General features: G+C 45.1%; 1 protein-coding gene and 1 pseudogene across 1 annotated transcript; one reads left to right on the top strand and one right to left on the bottom strand.

Moving 5' to 3' along the window:
• Window positions 1-16,841: 16,841 nt before the first annotated feature.
• LOC146425696 (uncharacterized) lies at window positions 16,842-18,214 on the bottom strand (annotated as a pseudogene).
• A 375-nt stretch (window positions 18,215-18,589) lies between these two features.
• Window positions 18,590-22,212, top strand: LOC146425695 (nuclear factor interleukin-3-regulated protein-like). Its single transcript, XM_085041634.1, has one exon. It carries the CDS (start codon window positions 18,590-18,592, stop codon window positions 19,961-19,963), a length of 1,374 nt encoding a protein of 457 aa, XP_084897760.1. The 3' UTR covers window positions 19,964-22,212.
• The last annotated feature ends 517 nt before the right edge of the window (window positions 22,213-22,729 follow it).

Here is a 22,729-nt window from a genome sequence, read left to right as displayed (position 1 = left end):
AATTTTTCCAATTTAGGAGCTGCAACTTATCTGGCATAAATGTTACGAGCTTTCCCAGGGTGCAGGGCCCTCCTCGGAGACGAGCTGGGATTCCTGCCCAGGCGCAATTGCTGCAAATAAAGAAAATTCCTTTTGGCAACGTCTTGGGGTAAGCGGTCGACAGTGATGGTTTTGGGGTAGTGAAATTGCACCACGAAGATGCGGCATATTTTTTGTCTGTGTGGATGTAGAAATTGGGCAGTTGTGGTAGGCTACAGACTTCTTGGTCACAGATTGCCCCTTCTTCAGGCTCAGGCCCGTAATGAATCAAACTGTTAAAATTAACACAAAATGCTGCTTGGGTAGACCCCAATAGGTCCAGTTCTTGGGGTTCTACTGTACCTGAGAGGAGTTTGTTGACCCACTCATCCCAAGAGGTTACCGGATCTGGGTAGTTATCAAATGTGCCTGCAAACAGGAACTCGCCCTTTTGCAGGGGAATCCCAATGAGGCAAGTCGCCATTGGGTTCTCTGCATGGTCCATGGGCAGACACAGTCCACCTTGCTTCAACGTTTTGGCCAGGGTCATCCAAATGTTCAGCTTGGGCTGCGGGATGATTCAGCCGGCTGATGATGTGATGATAACTGCCACACAGGCAAAGAAGAAGAGACTCGGTTGGGAGGTCATGTCTCTCAGGTTTTTGGCTGCAAGAAAGTGTTAAATACATTAGTTGCACTCATTAAAAAGGATAGGGTCGGGGAAAGACTGATGGAAACTCTCGGTAGGGGGATCAGTGGGGAAATCAGAGACAATTAGTTCTGCAGTATATGATTCGGAGGGGACTAGAACTTGATCTTCAGGCTTTCTCTTCTTATTTTTCCACCCAATGAACCACAGCACAGTCCAGTCCGGTTTGAGTCTCTTCGATGCAAAGTGGGCTTTGAGTTTTGAAGCGCTGGAGTCCACCCACTTGCCCTCATCTTTGGGGGTGTAGGGCTTCACCCACTTGCTGGGAATCCACTTCAGACCCGCTGGAGTGGAAACACAAGCGTACCCACACCCCTAAGTCACTAACAGAAAAGGTCCTTGTATGAGGAGAGATTCTGGGTCTCTCACAAGGACCGGAGGTTGTATTTTCAGCTTTGCCCTCTTATCATTTGAAAAGTGCCGAAAAACTGGTGGCAGGGGCTCGTCAAATGAATTATTTAAGAAGTTTATTGTATACAGGGCCTTACTTAGCCTCATCTGGGGGGTGTTCACCTCATTTCCCCCACTCTGTCGAGCTAGGACGGTTTTCAGTGTCCGATGAGCTCATTCAACAATTGCTTGTCCCGTCGGGGAATGTGGGATGCCCGTGACATGGGACACTCCCCACTCAACTAGAAATTCCCGCAACCGAGCGGAAATGTACGCAGGCCCGTTGTATGTTTTAATTTGCTGGGGGACTCCCAGGGTGGAAAAGGCCATCAGGAGGTGATTAATGCAGTCTCAGGCCTTTTCCCCAGCATGGGCCGAAGCGTACATTGCTCCCGAAAATGTATCGATGGACACATGGACGTATTTGAGTCGTCCGAACTCTGGGAGGTAGGTGACATTGGTCTGCCACACCTGGCAACTCTCGGTCCCACGGGGGTTCACCCCGGAAAGGTGGGCAGGCAACTGATCACGAGAACAGTTAGGGCATGTAAAAATGATGGCTCTTGCCTGGTCTCTGGTAATTCCAAACATTCAAACTAAGGCAGTGTCGCTGTTGAGCCGCTAGCAGAGTAAGAAGACCCAGGTTCAAAAGGTGGCATCCAGAAGAAGATTTTATTATTTAATTCCATCTTATATAGACATTTCAAAGGTCACCCGGATTGGTCAGTTTGAAGCCTCCCCCTAGGCCTGATTGGCCAGGCCTGAACTGTCCACATCCCGAGAAATTGTTTTTAATAACATCCAAACTTTATCTTTGTTTATAAAACACAGGAAGAAGAGAGAAAAGAGTTCCCACGGGAAAGGTCTGTGCTAGCCACAAGGCGGCTCTATTCTGATGGTAAAAGTTGTGACTGAGCTTTGCTTGCATAAAGATGTCAGGGGTGTTAGGTGAAATGACTGACGCTGCAAGCATGTCTGCCCTTTTGTTGCCTTGGGCGATGGGTCCTGGCAGGTCTGTGTGTGCTCTTACATGCATGATAAAGTACGGTTGCTCCCAATGGGAAAGCGCGTCTGTGAGCCTCAGGAGCAAGTTGAATACAGTCAAATTTGAAGTTTCTTTTAGGGCCGCATTTTCTGCCCAGAGGGTGACTCCCGCAACATAGGCAGAGTCAGTGATCAGGTTGAAAGGTTCGGGGAACCTCTCGAAGGCTCTGACCACAGCGGCAAGCTCAGCAACCTGTGGCGATCCTTGGACCACTTCGACATCGGCTTCCCATTGCCGCGTCTGGGGGTGTCTCCAAGTCAGCACTGACTTGTGAGAAGCTCCCGAGCCGTCTGTGAAGATGGTCAGAGCATCTTTTATCAGATTTTTTGAGAGGAAAGACTTTTGAATGAGCCAAAAATCAGAATTAAACAATTTGTGTTTTTTATGGCCTGATTAGACCTTTCCCGTGAACCCCTCCAGGGCATACTGTAATGGTTCACTGTTGTAATGTGTGTCCTTCCTGTCCCTGACCCCGCCCCCCTGACCCCTTCTGACTGGATGTGAGTCAGGACCGCCTCCCATCCCTAGAGATAAAAACTCCAGTAAGATCCGGAACAGGCCTCTTTGGTTCTGGGCTCGCATGGAACCTGTACCCTCCCTTGTCTTCCCTTCCCCCTCCTCAGTCTCCCCACTCCTCCCCTGTTTTCCACAATTAAAACACCATGGAGACCAGGAACCTAACAGCTGCCTTTCTAAACCTGTGACGCTTCTACAAGGACCACGTCTGACCAGTCCCACAGCTCGTGGCCAAGGAGAAACCATCCTGCGTGTTCCGGTTCTGGGGCAGCCCTCCCCCCACAGCAGGGGAGAGCTGCTTTCAGGTTCTGCACTGCTGCAGTTCACTAGTTTTTAGAAGGAATTCCAAATCATCTGATTGAAAAGGCACTTGGATCCAGGTGAAGTCCAGACCTGCAAGAGCCCTCAGCCTCAACCTCGCCTTTTTATAACTTTGGCTGAGAGTTCCTGTGCTGTAGTTAATGTCTTGGTCAGCTGGTGTGATAGAAAGATCCACTCAATGATAAGCAAAGGATCTTTCAGGCTCGGGTCCCATTGATAAATGAGACTGTGTGTAAATTGTTTCTCCCCTAGGATAATGAGTTCAAATGGGAGGTGTGGGTCACATCGGCGGGCTTGTTTTTGTGAGATGGCTTGCTGTACCACTGTAATACATTGTCTCACCTCAGGTGTTAGAGTGCGAGGGGAATCTAGCTCCCCCTTCCCTCGAAGTAAGTTAAAGAGGGGTGCAAGACGCTCAGTGGTGATGCCCAGAAGTGGGCGAACCCAGTTGATCGACCCACACAGTTTGTGTAAGTCTCTCAGTGTCTTTGGTTCGTCAACAATAGCTAGTTGTTGGGGGACGATGGTTCTGTCCCACACCACAAGCCCTAGGTACTTCACTGGGCTCATCTGCTGCACTTTATCTGGCTGGATGGTGAAGCCAGCTTCGGTGAGCTCATGGGACAGAAGTGCAAGTGTAACATGTGCTTGATCTAGTGTCTCTGCACAAATCAGGATATCGTCCATGTAATGTAGTATGTGAACCCCTGGAGATTGGGCTCTCACAGGAGCTAATGTCTTGTCCACAAACCATTGACAAATGGTTGGGGAATTTTTCATTCCCTGAGGCAGTACTGTCCACTGGTATCTTTTCATGGGCGCCGAGCAGTTCTTTGACGGCACGGAGAAGGCAAATCTCAGCGTATCTTCGGGATGTAACAGGATGTGAAAAAAACAATCCTTTAAATCAATTACCAAGAGTTTCCAATCCCTGGGTAACATAGTCGGGGATGGAAGTCCCGGCTGAAGGGATCCCATGTCCTCCATGACCGCATTGAGGATCTCAGGTCATGGAGGAGTCTCCACTCATTCTTGCCCTCTTTTTTGAGGACAAAAATGGGGGAGTTCCAAGAGCTGTGTGATGGGACGATGTGGCCCTTGGCAAGCTGATCCTCAACGAGGGCCTTGAGCGCAGCTAGTTTTTCTCCCATTAAAGGCCACTGATCTACCCACACGGAATCATCTGTGAGCCAATTGAGCCATGGGGTGGTGCACTCATCAGTGACCCTACCTAAAAATCCTGAGGTGGTGGTGGTGGGATGTGAATTTGGGCTCCCCATTGCGTCAGCGAATCTCTTCCCCAGAGATTGAAGGGCACGTCCATCACATATGGACGGACGTGTGCTGACACCCCCTCTGAGTTAGTAATGGTGATTGGATTCATGCTTCGATGTGCTGGTGATTGCCCTCCCACTCCTCCGATAGGAAAAGTGGCCCGTTGGAGGGGCCAATGGTTGGGCCACACGCTTTGGGAGAAGATGGTCACGTCTGCACCAGTGTCCACAAGTCTTCTCACGGACTTTTGAAAGTCTTGGTCCTGAACTTGGCAACTCAGGTAGGGTCTGGATGTGTTGACCCTTTGTGTCCACCAAGCGTAGAGATGGGATGAGCTTGGATCAGAATCGGTAGTTGTCAAGTCTGGTAGATAGGTTTCGTCAGGTGAGGGAGTCACGTCGGAGACGACACTTGTGTCGAGGCGCGTCGCTCCTTCGCGCTGGCAATCTAGTTTTTTGGCTGGAAATCAGGTACAGATGCGGGGTTCCATGCAATCGGCTGTGGAGCTGGTGGAGCGATGGCAGGTAAGGGTGTCTGCATTGGGGTTGGTGCTGCAGGTGATAGTGCAGGTGGAACTTGCCCTGAGGGGAAAGGACTCAGAGAAGGAGGATTAGAGACTGGGGGAAATGAGATTGGGAAAGGAGCAGGGCAATTGCGCACATAGTGGCCCAACTGGCCACACCTAAGGCACGTGATGGGTTTTTGAGGTGTTTTCTGGGGCTGTCTTGGGGCATTGGTTTGGGTGGTGGGGAAGGCTTTAGGGGTTGAATCATGGGTTTTGTTAGGATTAACATCAATTGTGGCTTTAGAATAGGCATCAATTAGTAGGGAGATAGTAATTGGAATATCAGGGGGAAGGGAATTGATAATTTGTTTGCATTTTGGATTGGCATTGACAGTGGCAGTACTGATAATCACTTCTTGTTGGGTTTCAATATTTTAAAATTGTCTTTCCACAGCAGCAGTAAGATGATCTATAAAGTCATGGAACAATTAATCAGATTTTTGTTTTATGTACATGTATGGAAGCTGAGCTTCGGGCCGAATTGGAATTGATTTAAGTGCTTGTTGTGCTGCCATGGCTAGGTCGAGATGGACTGAAGCAGGAATTGTGGCAACCTGGTCTTGTGGTTTAAACCATTCTGCAGTTCCACAAAGACAATCTAGAGTCAGATGTTGGAGCTCGGGATTGTCTCTGTATGAGCCAATTAGAATTTACACCCTCTTCCTCCAGGTGGTCTCCCATAGTTTCTGTTGGCCACCCGTGAAGAGACATTCAATGAGGTCTTTAATATCTGCAGGGCATTTAGTTTCTGCTTGTAAAATGGATTGGAGCAATGAATGAAAGTATGTTGAATCACGCCCATAATTTTTGGCTGCTTTGCAAAGCTTTTCTTTAATTGCCAGGGGGACAGGTTGCCACATAGCTGCCTTTGGACAGCCACTGTTTCTCTGCCTGGGTGGAGGACTAGGGGTGGGGGGGGAATGCTGTCTGCGGCGAGCAGGAGCAGCAAATACGATGGAATCAGTGTCTCTTCTGGGTTCGCCAAGATGGCGGCCGGATGTTGACATTTTGGGGTTTCCGGAGCAACCAAAATGGCGGCCGGAAGTTGACATCTTGGAGGGGAGGGGTCATGGGAAGTCAGGGGTGTGACTTTCCCAAGGCTTGTCTCCTCTCCATGATGTAATGTGGGCGGGGAATGACAGCACCGGAAGGGGAAGGGAAGGGAAGGAGGAGGGTCCACGTCAAGGGAGGTGACTATCAAGGGGGAATGCTGGGAAGGAGAAGAGGGGTGTGTCTTGGGCTTCCCGCGGGTTCCAACGCCCTGTTCTTTGTCTTTAAAAAGGCGGGAAGAGCCACCATTTTGTCTCTCTGGTTCCACAAGACAAGTGCCATCTTGGTCTTTATTAGTATAGGGGGGGTTTTGAGGTGCGCGGGGTGAGGGAATAGGGATCAGGGAAGTGGTCCGAACAAGGCAGCCGTCCTCGTTCGAACGAGGGGACAGAGGGGACGAAGGGGTGCCCTGGGGCAGGAAGCGACCAGGCACAGAGGGGCAAGATGCACTCCTTCATTCACTCTTAGCAGGGTCATCGGGGGTAGGAAAGCAAGGGTGGGGACACAGAGGCGCTGAGGGAGCGGTGGAGAGTGGTGCGGGCGAGGAGTCGGGGGTTCCCGTGGGGCGAGGGGGACGCGCCGGCAAGGGCGGAGGGGGAACAGAGGAGTCCGCGGTGGGGAGGGATTTTTTAACGAATTTAAAGACCTGGGCGTGCAGAGCAAAAACCCTGTTCGTGGCTTTCTCGCCTGCCCTGCCCGTGGCAAACAATTTCTTTCCAACCTCCCCCCAAAATTCCAAGTCGAATACAGCATCCGATGAAACAGGGGGGTGATTAACAAAAACCCAGCGGACTAGGCTTCGGAGCTCCCGGGAGGAAAACTAAACCTTGTTTTGAATGAAAATTCGGGATAATTCGAAATACATTTCTTGTTGAGCTGCCGCGGACTTAGAGTGTTTGGAACCCATGGTTGCCAGACACAGAAAGTATACGGGGCTCAATTCACTCGTGCCCACCCGCAGAAATCGAGAAAAAAGTTAAAAGGGCCCAGCCGACCGACAGGACCTCGCTGCTCCTCCCAGCAGCTGAGGGCTGCTTAGAGCGTACCCTGGGAGACCGGCAAAAAAGAGGACCCTGTCCGCTTTTTGCTCTCCTTGGCACTTACCCTAAGTTCGGTATGATCCACAATCCAATCGCGGATCCGATGCAAGTCGCTGGGAACAGAAACTGCGGTTGCAGGCACGGATCTCAGGTCGCTCGTTATGGCTGCTCCACGTCAGCTGCGGCGGAGTTTCCGGAGTTCAGCGCGGCACCGGCGCGGCGAGGCGTGGGCTCCAGCACGGGGCGGCTGTAAATCCTCTTTTCGGTGAAAGTCCGCGTCAGCCAAGCACCGATCCAAGTCGACGGCACCAGGTGATGGGGTTCCGGACCCCAAGCTCAGTTCGTGATCGGGCTAGCAGCAGAATCGGAGCCCTGGTGGGGCAGCCCGCTCTCGGGGGCGGGCGAGGCAGCCGGGACCGGCAGAACTCTCGGGTAAACCGTGCGATCCAGAGATCGGTAGCAGAAGCAAGAAATGCAGGCAGTCGGATTGACGGTCCAGGAGGTTTTTTAATAGGATAAGGGGAGATGGAGGGAGGAACGGAACGGGGACTGGATTGGTGAGCCGAAAGCGGGGATTCTGCGTTGTGTTGCCGGTTTTATAGTGGGGGAAAAAGGGAGGGGGGGAAACCGAAAGGACCAACGGGGTACATAGAACTCAGGATTGACAATAACTTGATTTTATGAGGGAATAAGGGAGGAGGGTACAGAACTTTGAACTTTCCAATCACAGAACACGGCACTGGCAAACAAAGGAGAACTTTCCAGAATCTATCTTTATATGTAATGTGGGAGGGGAGATGAGCTGGACCAATAGCTTCATTCCAAGGCTCTCTGGGAGCACCCCTTTTAGTTAGGGGTGCTTTACTCCCATGACTCGTCCCGCGGGGCACTGCCACTGTGCAGTGGGCTAGGGACACTCAGTTGAGCCAGAGCCACAGTAACACATGTCCAAGTTAGCATACTCTGAGACCAAATCTGGTCACAGATATTATATAAATCTATTTATTTTCTGTTGGAAAAAAAGCTTCATAAAAATATTTTTCCCTTTCTGTAAGTTGTCACATCTTGGGGTAGCTTTCAGTTCTGTCCTCAAAGTATTTGAATAAGAAACCATTTTTTTTACTTAGACATGGTTTCACAGCAGTTAGAAATATAGATGCCAGTCTTGTAAGACCTCCTTTTATGATTAGAACCAAACACATGGATTCTCAATAAAGAAAATTATTCTTTTTGTGTGCTGTAGCGTTCCCTTCTGGAATATCTTGCAGGATTAGAGCTCTAAAGATTGCTATTTCTTTTTTTTTTTTTTTTTGCAGTGAGTGGTAGAGATCAAGATTTTTTTACAGGCAATGTTTATTTTATATACTTAAATTTATGAACTTACATTTTTATATAAAAATATGCAAGCCTAGAGCATCAGATGGGATTAACTGACATAATTTTACTGCCTTTTAATGGAGTTATATAAATTTAGATCAGCTGAAGGTCTGGTCCATGCTTGACATTTGTAAGACTACAGTTGTAGGATTTAACTCTGTGAGATTTGGTTATGAGGATGGAATAGAAACGAGATCTCTAAAGCTGGGTTTTAGAGCATGGGGGTTTATTGTGAAAAGAGAGTGGGTGTGAGAGGCCTGCTAGGCTGCAAGACGCAGCTCAAAGCAGGCCAGAGAGGCAAGAGAGAGAGGCAAAAAGAGAGAGCAAAAAGAAAGAGCAAAAAGAGAGAGCAAAAAGAGAGCGATTTGCTGTTTACAATACAATAAATCATCTTCTGTGTTGAATATTCTAATTCTCTTTAACCAATCTAAGACAAGCTACAGACCCTACAACATTTACATATAACCTATAAGAATCATCGCATTACCATATGGGGTTATATTTTAAACCTTAAAAAACTGCTTTTTGGAATCTCTACCAGGCAGGCAGGGTCTGCTCTGACCTTTGGACCTGCCTAGGCAGAGGGCATTGTTCTATCAAGAAGGGGGATTACCTTCAGTGGCCATACCATTGTTTCCTAGTTACTCTTGAACTCAAACCTTGTCTTCATCTCAATTTTGTTTCGTTTCTCAAGATACTTTCCATATTCTCAGCATCTTTTGCAAGGTAATCATATCTATTAGGCTTTCCTATTTCATCTTCCCCAACATACAGTTAAAGCACCTTATTAAAGGCATTGTCCAAATGCCTCTCAAACGCTGACAGACCACCTCTCTAGGAAGCTTGTTCCAGTATTTGACCACTCTCTCAGTAAAGAAATGCTTCCTAATGTCCAGTCTAATCCTCCCTGTGCACAGCTTTGAGCCATTCCTGCACATCCTGTTGCTGGATACTAGGGAGAAGAGAGAAGCACCTCTCTCTCCACTTTTGCCCCTCAGAAAGCTGCAGAGAGCAATGAGGTCACCCCTCAACCTCCTTTTCTCCAAACTAGACAAACCCAGAGCCCTCAGCCACTCCTCATAGGACATTCCTTCCAGCCCTATCACCAGCTTTGTTGCCCTCCTCTGGATGCATTTAAGTACCTTCACGTCTTTTTTAAATTGTGTGACCCAGAACTGCACACAGTATTTAAGGGGAGGCCACATCAATGTGAAATACAGTGGGATAATCACCTCTTTTGAGTGTGTGTTTGATGCACCCCAGGATGTGGTTTGCCCTCTTGACTGCCAGGGCTCACTGCTGACCCTACTGAGTTAGCCAATGTTATTGGCTAGATTCCAGTCAGCAGGGACCTCCCAAGAGAGGGGTCCTGCCATAACATTTGTTAACTCCTTCAGTACTTTGTGATGAATCCCATCAGGCACCATGGATTTAGGAACATTCAGCTGATACAGCTCATCCCTTACAATTTCAGTGTCCACAAGTGGCACATCACTGTTCCTGCACTCGTGGTCCTCTGACTCAGGGGACTGAGCAGCCCAAGGTCTATCAATATTATTAAAGCTTGTGGCAAAAAAACATTGAATGCCTCTACTTTTTCTTCATGTTACAAGACCATCTTCAACAAGTCCAATGTTTTCTTTAGACTGCCTGTTTTTATTAACATACATTAAAAAAGCCCTTCTTGTTATCTAAAATAACACTGGTCAGTTTCAACTCTGGTTGTGCTTTTGCCTTCTGTGTCTTCTCCCTGCATATACGAACCATGTCTCTGTGATCTTCCTGCGAAGTCTGACCTTGCTTCCAGAGATCATACAATTTCTTTTGCTTCTTGAGTTCTATGAGGAGTTCCCTGTTCAGCCAAGCTTGTCTTTTACCCCACTTGCTTGACTTATGGCATGCTGGAAATGCCTGTTCCTGTGCTTCTAAAAGGTACTTAAAAACTGACCAGCACTCATGGACCCCTAAGCCCTCAAAAGCAGATTCCCTGGGTACTCAGCTAAGTTGCTCTTTGAATAGCTTAAACTTTACTCTCTTGAAAGCCAGGGTAGCAACTCTGCTGGCCATTTTTCTCATTACACCAAAAAATTTTGAACTCAAATATTTTGTAATTACTGTGGCCCTACCTACCGTGACATCTTCCATGAGTCCTTCTCTATTCACAAACAAGTGTTGGAGGGCATCTTTCCTAGCTGGCTCTGATCATTTGTGTCAAGAAGATATCTTTCACAACCTTCAGGAATTTTCCAGACTTGCTCATCACCTCCTCAACAGCCTGTAGCCCTCTATCCCAGCATTCCAATCATAGGACTCATTCCATCAAGTTTTACTAATACCAATGATATGGTAGCTCTGGGAGATGAATAGCAATTCAAGCTTATCCTGTTTGTTTCTCATACTGAATACATTGGTGTACAAGCATTTCAGATATGCTTCTGAGCTCTCAGTGGTCCCTGGAGCAGTGTAAATGTTCCCACTGATGCCTTAAAGATCTACAAGTAAAACAACACACTTTTGAGACAATATTAGTATAGGAAGTAATATAAAGGCTGGTCTTTATTGGAGGCCTCCAAGGGGCAGATATGGAAAAATGCCTACCCCTGCATGGGGTGAATACAGTTTTATAAGCTTAGCAAATTAGCATAATTGACAAGAATTCCCAAGTAGAAGCACAAATTATGAAATAATTCCCCCTTTGGGTTCCACCTCTTCTGGAGCCCCCCTTTAGATAGGAACTAAACTTTGTTTATGAAAATGTGTCTCAAAGAGCTGTTTTCAACCTTGGCTCCCAGGAAGAACCAAGATAGGATAGGGGCCTTGGACCCCCAGGGTTTGGTGCCTCTGGAATGTGTTTTGTCTTTCTGCCAATCAGGGCAGGGAAAAGGTAGGGGAATGTACTGGAGCTAGCTAGGAACTATATAACTATACAACAATAGTCTACAGAGCTACGAATATATATGAAGGAAATAATATAAAAGCAAAAATCATTCTGGCATCATCACTAGCATTGCCACATTCAGGTAATGCCATGCCAATCTTTGCCTTACCTACTGCAATTCTGTTGGTATCCTCTTCCCCCATTAATTGTAGTTTAAAGCTCTCTCCATCAGCCCTGTCAGTTTATGCCCAAATATGTGTTTTCCCTATTTGGACAGGTGGATCCTGTCAGGCCTCAGCACACCATGTCTCTCATGGTTTAAAACGCCTAAGTTTTGGTGCAGGTACAGGTCATGGAGCCAGGTATTGATATTTTGGGTTTGCCTGTTTCTTCCAAAGTCTTCCCCTGTTACTGGGAGGACTGAGGAAAATACTACCTGTGCTCCAAAACTTTTTAGCATTCTTTCCAGGGTTCTGAAGTCTCCTTTAATTGACTTCAGACTTTTTGTTGTGACATCATTTGTACCCCATGCGAAAGAGGTAAATAATAAAAAGCTATTTGTCAGAATAATTAACATTTGATTTTTTATTTTTGTTTTGTGGCCCTTAATTAGGAGAAAACAATAAAATGAAATAATGCATTTCAGTATTTGAAGTTAGGAATGCTCAGATTTTATTTGCAGAACATTGTTACTATTAAGTTATTGCTTAGTGCAATCTAGTTTTTCCTACTGTCAAGTGATGTGATATTTAAATAAAATGGCATGATATATATGTATTAATTAAAACTCAGAAAAGCACAGGGAATGTATATATTACTTTATATAAATATTTAAAGGTTTTCTTGGTTTTGAACAAATTGAACAGGTCTGACTTTCTAAGCAAGTTGAAGAAAATATAGGTTGAATTTGCACCTTTTAACTTTGACTGACCTTTCTGCAGAACAGCTATTTTTAACATGTGTTTAGATGTCTCCAAATAATAATTTTACTTTCACAATTTGTGTATTTTACCATTGGGAAAAAAAACCCTATACTTTCATGAGTTAATTTGTAGTTATTAGGATAAACAGTAACTTAACTACTTTTCCTTTTTCTTTTATACAAATTGCATATGACATCAAGTTTTCTGGATACAACTTGGAGTTGGGTAATATGAAAGTGCAATAGTATTCCAAGTGCCATGATGAGCTTATTAATTTTTTTCATATTTGATTGAAAAGTGTCATAACAAATGAATGATTCTTGATATTTGCTTTTCTTTCAAAAAGACAAAGAAATTCAACATGTTATCAAAAATGCTTCATTTTATATGAAGCATCATCATCAGTGTTCCACTGACCTAATTACATGTTGATCCTGGAACCATAAACACTTAAAATGCCTATTAAGTTGTAAGAAAAGGGAACCCTAATGCGGGAGCAGTAGTTCTGTATTTCTCCATGTTGCTGTAATGGATTCAGTAGTTGTAGTGGGTTGACTTCGGCTGGGTTCCAGGTGCCCACTAAGTCGCCCTATCACTCCCCTTCCCATTGAGACAGGGGAGAGAATAAGATGGAGAACAACCAGTGGATGAGATAAGGCAGTTTTATTGCAGTGAAAGAAAAGAAATAAGCAAGAGTCTGCGCATGCATAAGCTAAGGAAAAAAGTCAGTCTCTACTTCCCATCAGTAAGCAATGGTTGGACACCTCCTGGGAAGCAGGGCTTCAGCACACGTAATGGTTCCTCTGGGAGGCAGACATTGAAGAGTCACAAATGGCCCCCTTCCTCCTCTCTCCCTTAGCTTATATATCTGAGCTGACATCATATGATATGGAATATTCCTTTGGTTGATTTGGGTCAGCTGGCCTGGTTGTGTCCCCTCCCAGGATCTTGCCCACTTCCATCCCTTTGATGGGGAAGGAATGTCAGAGGGACAGCATTGCTCAGCAGTAGCCAAAACACTGGTCTGTTATCAACAGCTTTCCAGCTACTAATGCAAAGCCCAGCACTGGGAGGGCTGCCAGCTTTACCTCAGTCAGACCCAATACAATCTCCACCCCTTATTCCATACCATTTGCATCATACTCAGATCCCATATAATCTATATATCTTCCAACTCTTCCATTATATGTATTTCTTATTACTGGAATCCTTTCTTACCCACACATACAGGTTAAACTACGTCCTTAAACTATCTCTGTACCAAACATATATTCTTTTCATTAACTACTATCACCTGTCCTTTTCACATCCCCCTGGGTCTCCATTCCAGCAGGATAAGGGGTCAGGACAGCAGAAGTAGTACACTTGATGGTTGGGCACCGACACCATCCCAGCTCATCATCTCATTCTTCTTGCTCCTCGCAAAATTCCTTCTTTGTCAGTTCATGTCACTCCTACTTTACCTCCTGCAACATACAACTTACACCATAGATTATTCATACCCCAAGGTTAAATATCCTTGAGGCACACACTGGGTCTCCCCATCCTCACACATTACTCACCAAGTACACCCAGGTCCTTGGGCAAAGACAATCCCACAAACGGGTTTGCCTTTCCCCATAGGGGAAGAAATCCACACTGACTTCCCCAGCCACTTCCCTACATGTAATGCAGGGACCTCCTTCTACAGTGTCTAAGGGCTTAGTTTGGGCAGGACCAGGGCGGTTAGCAGATCCCCTCGTGTTGACCAGCCAGGTGGCTTCTGCTAAGTTCACATTCCAGTGCTTCCATGTCCCATTACCTAATGCCTTTAACATAGTTTTTGGCAGCCCGTTATATCTTTCAATCTTCCCAGAGGCCTGTGGATGATAGGCAATGTGATATATCCACTTAATGCCATGTCTCTTTGCCCTGGAGTTTATAAAATTATTCTGAAAAGGAATCCCATTGTCTGACTCAATTCTCTCTGGGGTTCCATGCCACCACAAAATGTGTCTTTCAAGACCTGACATTGTGTTCCAGGCAGTGGCATGGTTTACTGGGTACATTTCCAGACAGCCAGTTGTTGCCTCTACCATGGTGAGGATATAACACTTGCCTGGGCGTGTTTGTGGCAATGGCTCAACATAATCAATTTGCCAGGCTTCACCATACTGGAAACCCAGCCACCGCCCTCTATTCCAGAGAGACTTCACTCATGTAGCTCGCATGATGGCAGCACATGTTTCATACTGGTGGATAACCTGTGTAATAGCGTCCATGGTCAGGTTCACCCCTCAATCACAAGCCCATCTATATGTTGCATCCCTTCCAAGATGCCCTGATGTTTCATGGGCCTATTGGGCTATAAACAGCTCACCCTTTCTTTCCCAATCTAGGTCCACCTGAGCTATCCCAATTTTGGCGGCTTTATCTACCCGTTCATTTTTTTTATGTTCCTCGGTGGAACGACTTCTGGGCACGTGTGCATCTACATGACGTACTTGCAGAGTCATGTTTTCTACCCGTGCAGTGATGTCCTGCCACAGTGCAACAGCCCAGATGGGTTTACCCCTGCATTGCCAATTGGTCTTCTTCCACTGCTGCAGCCACCCCCAATAGGACATTAGCCACCATCCAGGAGTCAGTATAGAGATAAAAAACAGGCCACTTTTCTCACTCAGCAATCACTAGGGCTAGCTGAATGGCTTTCACCTCTGCAAATTGGCTTGATTCACCTTCTCCTTCAGCAGCCTCAATGACTTGTTGTGTGGGACTCCACACAGCAACTTTCCACCTTCGATGGTTTCCTATCATATGGCAGGATCCATCAGTAAATAAAACATAGCCTCTTTCCTTTTCTGGTAACTTGTTATATGGTGGTGCTTCTTGGGCACGAGTCACTTTCTCAGGCAATGCTCCAAAATCTCTGGCTTCTGGCCAATCCAAGATCTCTTCTAGGATTCCTGGGAAATTGGGTTTTCCCATTCAGGCTTGTTGTGTAATTAATGCTACTCACTTACTCCATGTGGTGCTGGTTGCATTATGTGTTGAGGGGATGTTTCCTTTGAACATCCAGTGTAAGACGGGCAACCACGGCACCAACAGGAGACACGCTTCTGTCCCAACAACTTCTGAGGCAGCTCGAACCCCCTCATAAGCAGCTAGTATCTCTTTTTCAGTTAGAGTATAGTGGGCTTCTGATCCTTGATAACTCTGGCTCCAAAACCCTAATGGTCAACCTCGGGTTTCTCCTATGGTCCTTTGCCAGAGGCTCCAGGTGAGGCCCTGCTCCCCAGCTGCAGTGTAGAGTATAGTTTGCATGGCTGGTCCTGTCTGAATCGGCCTAAGAGCTACTGCATGAGCTATTTCCTGTTTGATCTGCTTAAAGGCCTGTTGTTGCTCAAGGCCCCACTTGAAGTGGTTCTTCTTCCTGGTCACTCAATAGAGGGGGCCTACAAGCTGACTATAACCTGGAACGTGCATTCTCCAGAACCCTTCAAGGCCCAGGAAAGCTTGAGTTTCCTTCTTATTAGCTGGTGGAGCCTTGGGTGCAATTGTCAACCACCTCTGTAGGCACATGACGGCATCCATCCTACAATTTTATTCCCAAGAACTGGATCTCTTATGCAGGTCCCTTTACCTTACATTGTTTTATGGCAAGCCCAGCTTTCAGAAGAATTTGGAGTATTTTCTTTCCTTTCTCAAAAACTTCTTCTGCTGTATTGCCCCACACAATGATATCATCAAAATATTTTAGCTGGTCTGGAGCGCCACCCTGTTCCAGAGTGGTCTGGATCAGTCCATGGCAGATAGTGGGGCTGTGTTTCCACCCCTGGGGCAGTCGGTTCCAGGTGTATTGGACACCCCTCCAGGTGAAAGCAAATTGTGGTCTGCACTCTGCTGCCAGAGGGACTGAGAAAAATGCATTAGCGATGTCAATTGTGGCATACCATTTGGCTCCTTTTGACTCCAGCTCATATTGGAGTACCAACATGTCTGGTACAGCAGCAGAGGTGGTGTGACTTCATTCAGGCCCCGATAGACTACTGTCAGCCTCCATTCCCCATTAGACTTTTGCACTGGCCATATGGGGCTGTTGAAGGGTGAGTGGGTTCTGCTGATTACTCTTTGGCTCTCCAGTTGATGAATTAGTTCATGGATAGGAGTTACAGAATCTCGGTTTGTGTGATACTGCTACCGGTGCACTGTCCTGGTAGCAATTGGTACTTGTTGGGCTTCCAACTGCAGCAATCCTACAATAAAGGGATCTTCTGAGAGGCCAGGCAGGGTGGATAACTGTTTGATCTTCTCTATGTTCACTGTAGCTATACCAAAAGCCCATCGATACTCTTGGATCCTTGTAGTGCCCTCTTCTGAGGTAGTCTATGCCTAGGATACAAGGGGTCTCTGGGCCAGTCACAATGGGGTGCTTTTGCCATCCGTCCCATTAAGCTCGCCTCAGCCTCTCTTCCAGACAACTCCTTGCATCCCCCTGTCACTCCAGAGATCCAGATAGGTTCTGCACTCCTGTACCTTGATGGCATCAGTGTACACTGTGCACTGGTATCTACTAAAGCTTTATACTTCTGTGGATTTGATGTGCCAGGACATCAAATCCACACAGTCCAGTATATTCGGTCATCCCTTTCCTCCTCCTGGCCAGAGGCAAGGACCCTCTATTCCTGTTCCTGGTCAGAATATTCACTATATGACCTTTTCAATGCCAGATAAGAAGTTCCCTCTTCAGGGTTTTAGGAAATGGTTTTAGTTCTCTTATGTCTGGGAGATCACTGATTGTCTTCTGGTCTCTCTGCAGCAACTACACTGACAGTCTTCTTGGGCAGCCCCTTCTTAACAGCTCTCTTCCTTCTCAGTTCACAGACACAGGCTTTCAGCTTAGAGGTGGGTTCACCATCCCACTTCCTCATGTCCTTCCCCTGCTCAAGCAGAAAGAACCAGAGTTCGTTACGTGGCCTGCACTTGGGGCTTCCCTCTGACTGGGGTAGGAGAAGAGCGATCTCTTCGGCTGCCCCTAAAAGCTGGGGTGCTGGCTCTTAGGGATGAGGAAGTACCCAGAGTTTCTTCTACAGTTTGGAGCCAGGATGACACAATCTCTACAGTTGGTGTATCCATTTGCAGGTAGTACAGTGCTACCAAGCTACTGGAATATGATGCAGGGGCACTTTGAACTACCTTCCTCAACATGGCCAGTGTGCAAGGGACATCCTCTGGATCTTTAGAGACATTGTCATTCTTTAGATCACTATAGACAACTTCCAGCACTGCTGATTCTCTCAAGTACTGGATACCTTCATCTGCAGTGGTCCACTTTCTTGGGGATTACACAAGATCTTCCTTAAATGGATATCTTGCTCTCATGCTTGAGAGAAGCCATTTCCAAAGGCTGCAAATTGCTCCTTCTTTTCCAATTCCTCTTTCAATTTCCTGATCTTTAGCAAGGGATCCGAGCTGTTTGGCTTCATGACCCTCTAACTGATGACTGTTGGCCCCATTATCCCAGCATCACAGCAGCCATGCAGAAATCCACTCACTTGGCTGGTGGCTGTAATCTTTTCACAAGTCTCGAAGTTCTGATGAGGTCAGGGACTGAATAACTTTGGTTTCCTGTTTGATTTGCCTCACTCTCTTCGATTTCTTTGTTGAAGGGCTTGCCTCTTGATCTAACCCCTCCTTTCCTACTATTACTTCCTCTCCTTCCTCTTCTTCTTCCTCCCCTACTAATCAGTGGTATGGGCCTGAAACTTGCCTTGTCCATTTTTTGTTTTCACTACTGGGGCAATTACTGTAGTTGCTGTGGTTTGAGTCCCTGCCTCAGCCATAGTGTTCTCAAACACAGTTTGAGTTCCTGCCTCAACTACAGTCCTCTGAGAGTATTGAACAGAGGCTCAGTAGGCCCAGGCCAGGCCCCAGTACAGGGCAAGAAGCTGCTCACATTCATGAGAGTAAACAAGACACCCTTCTATCAGTCAACAAGCCAGTTTGATAGGGTTGTTTACCTCTTCAGGAGTAAAGTCCCAGGCAATGGGAGGTGTTAACCGCCCTAGGAACCTGCCCAAATCAAAATTCAAATATAGAATTTCTTTTATTAATTTTCCTTGAATCATATTGTATTTGTTTTGGAAGCAAATCTGGTATCTAGGTATCATAAAGCTTAGAATATCAGTTGTTTCAGTGTCAAGCTTCCTTCATATTACAGCAAGTTTAATGAATCAAATGCTAGTCTAAGCTTTTTATTGAAAGTTACTTTTGAATGCCAAAACCCAACAATTCCTAAACAGTAATCAAATTATTGATTTATTGAAGGTTATTTAAAAGATTCTCATCACCTCTGCCAAAAAATTGAATCTTGACACTTCTGTTTAAGAATATGAAAGGAAGGATATGTGTGCATTTTTACAGTACTGAAGTTGTGGTATGAGAAGTACTGAGGAAATAGTTTGCTTTGTTGCTCATTGTAGATCTATTACAAATTGTTTCTGATGCAGCTGAGAAAAATGCAGACCCTTAAAAAGGAACATGGACCTGTTGACACAAGTAGCAATGGAGACAAGATCATGGTACTTAAATCTACTTTAGCAGAAGTGTCTGAAGAATTGTCTGCAAATGTAGAGATGCTATTCACTGAAGCTAGTGGAAAAAGCAAATCTTCAGCTTGCCGGAGAAAGCGAGAATTCATTCCAGATGAAAAGAAAGATGCTATGTATTGGGAGAAAAGGCGGAAAAATAATGAAGCTGCTAAAAGATCTCGTGAAAAACGGCGACTGAATGACCTTGTCTTAGAGAGCAAACTAATTGCACTGGGAGAAGAGAACGCCACTTTGAAGGCAGAGCTGCTTTCTTTGAAACTGAAGTTTGGTTTAATTACTTCTGCAGCCTATGCCCAAGAGATACAGAAACTTGGTAGTGCAACAGCTGTGTATTTTCAAGATTATCAAAATCCCAAATCAAATATTAACTCATTTGTGGATGGACATGAACCATCTATAGTTGGTAGCAGTTATATTTCTGTCATTAAAAATTCTCCTCAAAGCTCTATGTCTGATATGTCTGAAATATCATCACTAAAGCATACTCAATCAAGTTGTATGCGAAACAACTGCAGAAGTCCTGAAAATAAGTTCCAGGTTATAAAACAGGAGCCCATGGAATTAGAGAGAGAGAGAAGAGATGACAGAAGTTCACAGAAAGCATGCATATATACACACTACATGGGAACTACCTTCAACATGTACTCACATTCTCCTCCTCTGTTCCAAGTCAATAGGTCCTCAAGTAATTCCCCCAGAACTTCAGAAACGGATGATAATGCAGTTGGAAAGTCATCTGATGGAGAAGATGAACAGCAGGTTCCTAAGGGTCCAATCAATTCCCCAGTTGAACATAAAAATATTTGTGTAACAGTTAAAGTTCCAGATGTGAATTCTTCAGCTTTGCCTCACAAGCTTCGAATTAAAGCCAAAGCCATGCAAGTCAAGGTGGAAGCAGTAGATAATGACTATGATGCTGCACAGAAACTATCATCACCTATTAATATGTCATTAAAAAGACATGCTGAGCTTGAAAAACACACTGCACAAAACTTGGTGCATTCTTCTCTCACTCCTTTCTCAGTTCAAGTGACTAATATCCAGGATTGGTCTTTCAAACCAGAACTCTGGCATCAAAAGGAACTAAATGTAAGAATTCAGAGTGGTTGCAAAGCTGAAATTGTTGAAATAAAAGACAGTATCTTCAGTGTCTCTGAGTCAGAGAAGCTGTATTTGAAGCAGGGCATGACAAACTTATCAGCAGAGTTTACTTTCCTTAAAAGAATTATAACTACACAACAAATCTCTGCATCAGACTCTGGTTAAGTTACTACTGAATAAAGACTTACTGTTGTTTTTATATTTAAAAAATTAATTTGCAGTAGATAAATTTGTTTTGTATTATGCTGACTTATCACTGGGCTTGTGATGCTGTTTCACTGTAATGTTCACCTAATGTCTGGTGTCTTTTTGTGCACAAATTATTATGGAGACTAGGCTGTGTTATGATAATTATGCCTTGTCATGGTTTAGGAATAGTACTCCCTAATTTAGTGCTCCCACTGAGACTTTTCAAACCACGATGCTGCTCGCTCACTCCTCCTTTTCCTACTTCTCTTCCCCTGTGGCAGCTAGAGAGGATAACTGGAGGTACAAAAGGTGAAGATCAAGGGTTGAGATAAGAACAATTTACTAGAAATAGCAATGAGATAAGAAAATGAACAGTAACAGCAACAATATTACTAACAAAAGTATACAAAAGAGAGAGTGACTGCTCCCTCCCTTGGGACTGGCACCACCCTAATTGCTCCCTCTGGCTTGGGACCAGTGCCACCCAACCAGTCCATCTGGCTTGGAACCAGTGATAGCCCACTGCTGCATCCACCACACTTGTTAGACCAGAAGGAACCCATTCTCCCCAGAAGAGAGTCCCTTTCCCTTGCCCCTGGCAATAACTTAAGGTGGTATAGAATAACCTCCAGGTCCCGGCCATGCCCCCTCTTGGCTACTGAAAAAATTAACCCTGTGCTGGCCAGAACCAGGACACTTGTATATAGTCAAGTAGCCAGTACAAATGATATATACAGTGAACTTGGTTTTCTTTTTCTTCTTCTAAACTGTGCAAGTAACCAGTTACAATAAAATACTGATGACAAGCACAAAACATCTACTCCAGTTCAATAGTTTTTTATGAACTTGTAAATATGTTGTTAATTAAAAGAAAGAAGGCTTGCTTCTTACACTGTGCTCAACTTAAATTATGTTTGTTTTTTACAGCCAAACTTGCACTATTTTTAAATTGTTTTTTTTCTTTGAGACCTCTTTTTAGAAGAGAATTTAAATAAGCGGATATTTATAAATGAAACAGTATCCAATTCATAGCCTTAGCTTTCTTTAAATAACTTCTTAGTATAAATTAAACAAAAGCCACACAAATTCTAACACAATAATTGTAATATCAAGGAAGTTTTTCTCCTATCTCAAATGAGAGAGTGTTGGGTTTCCTGAATGGCTTACTATAGCAAACTTTTTCAGTATTATAGTTTTATGGTTTAGATGAAGCTAGTTATATTGGAGTTGTGCATCTTCAAGTTTTAAGAGTCTTGAAGTGATTGGACAATGTCATCTTTGCCAAAGGTTGTGCTTCTGTCTGTCCAAGCATGGAAAGAAGTATGGTCAAAGCCTGATGGATCTGTAAACGCTGAGCTTAACTTGACAAAATCTATATAAGTACAGACAATAGTAAGTAGCAGCATTAGAGATGATAATTTGCTATTTCAGCTCCAACTGTGGTGTGTAACAGAATTGTAAATATGAAATAAGGCTTACAGCCAATAAGGCTTTTGTTTTAATGGTCTAGTTAACTGAACTGGAATACCCTAGCTGACTACAAGGCATTTTGCCAGAAATTCTTAAATATAAAACAGAATATGTGGACAACAATCCAGATAGTACTAGCCCCCTAAAATTTGCATATTCAAGGACTTCTTCATATGACTGGACAGGATTTTAATGTTCTTGTCGGAGAAGAGCCATTGGAGCATGGAGATTGTATTGCATCATACCCACTTGGCTGGGCTTACCGAAGTCTTCTATTCAAAAATTAAAAATAATTTACAAATATAGTGCTAGATGAAGAATTGTTTGCACATGGTGGGTTAATACAATGCTTATTCTTCAAAAACCACTGGCCTATGGAACTGCACAATGCTTCTTCTGTAGGATCATGTTAAACATTGACCAAGAAGAAGAACTGGAGAGTAACCAGCACAGTTATGCCAATTTTTCACCAATTCACCGGGTGGTCAAGTATGACTTTGGGGTTGCCAACCACCAGGGACCACCAAAGAGACCCCCAGGACAGAAGAATGCATGCACCAATGGGAGGGAACATATGCTAATGACTTTGGGGAAATTACTATCATATGTATGTTTCTTCTGGGAAAACCTATGAATATGTAGGTAAAACATAGTATATAAACAGGAGCTTTTTCTGTACTCAGCATGCACGATTTTCTGGAGGAGCTATCCCTTGTGCATCTGGCCGAATAAAGAATGCCTGCTTCTTAATGCTACATTGGTGTTAAGGAGTTTCATTTTTACCGATTTTTGGTAACAAACAAATTTGGCAAAAGTCCTTCTGTCCTAGGTTGCAATATAGATGTAGTTAAGTATTCTATTACCACCAGCTGTGGGCCGTTAGCTGCTATCACCTGCTAATGACCCACTCTGGATGACAGGCAATGGGCCATCCGTTAGCTGTTACCAGCTGCTAATGACCCACCCCGCATGACAGGCAATGGGCCATCAGGGACCCACCGTGTGACTCATGGACTTATCTCATCCCATTGTGGGATGCTCTGCCCAGGAGGGAGGAGCCAGGTGTTCCCACCTGGATATAACCTGGCCTTGGAACTGCCTGAGCTAGCCCTGTCTACTGGGTTCCCAGAGGACAAGAGCTACCACTGGATCTTCAGCTGGAGACTAGACCTTCACAGGATCACTGCTTCAACTGGACTACTTCAGTTGGACTGCTACTACCACCCTAACAGGGTGTTAGGTTGTATCTGACTTTGTCAGTGGTTTTTTTCC

Source organism: Lichenostomus cassidix, chromosome W (assembly GCF_008360975.1).
Source record: "Lichenostomus cassidix isolate B80296 chromosome W, HeHo_3.0, whole genome shotgun sequence".
Lineage (NCBI taxonomy): Eukaryota > Metazoa > Chordata > Aves > Passeriformes > Meliphagidae > Lichenostomus > Lichenostomus cassidix.
The sequence above is the reverse complement of the archived record's forward strand: the minus strand, read 5'-3'. Positions and strand labels throughout refer to the sequence as shown.

What these genes read in the sequence shown, in the direction of transcription:
- LOC146425695 (XM_085041634.1), top strand. Translation starts at nt 18,590, where the DNA reads ATGCAGCTGAGAAAAATGCAGACCCTTAAAAAGGAACATGGACCTGTT.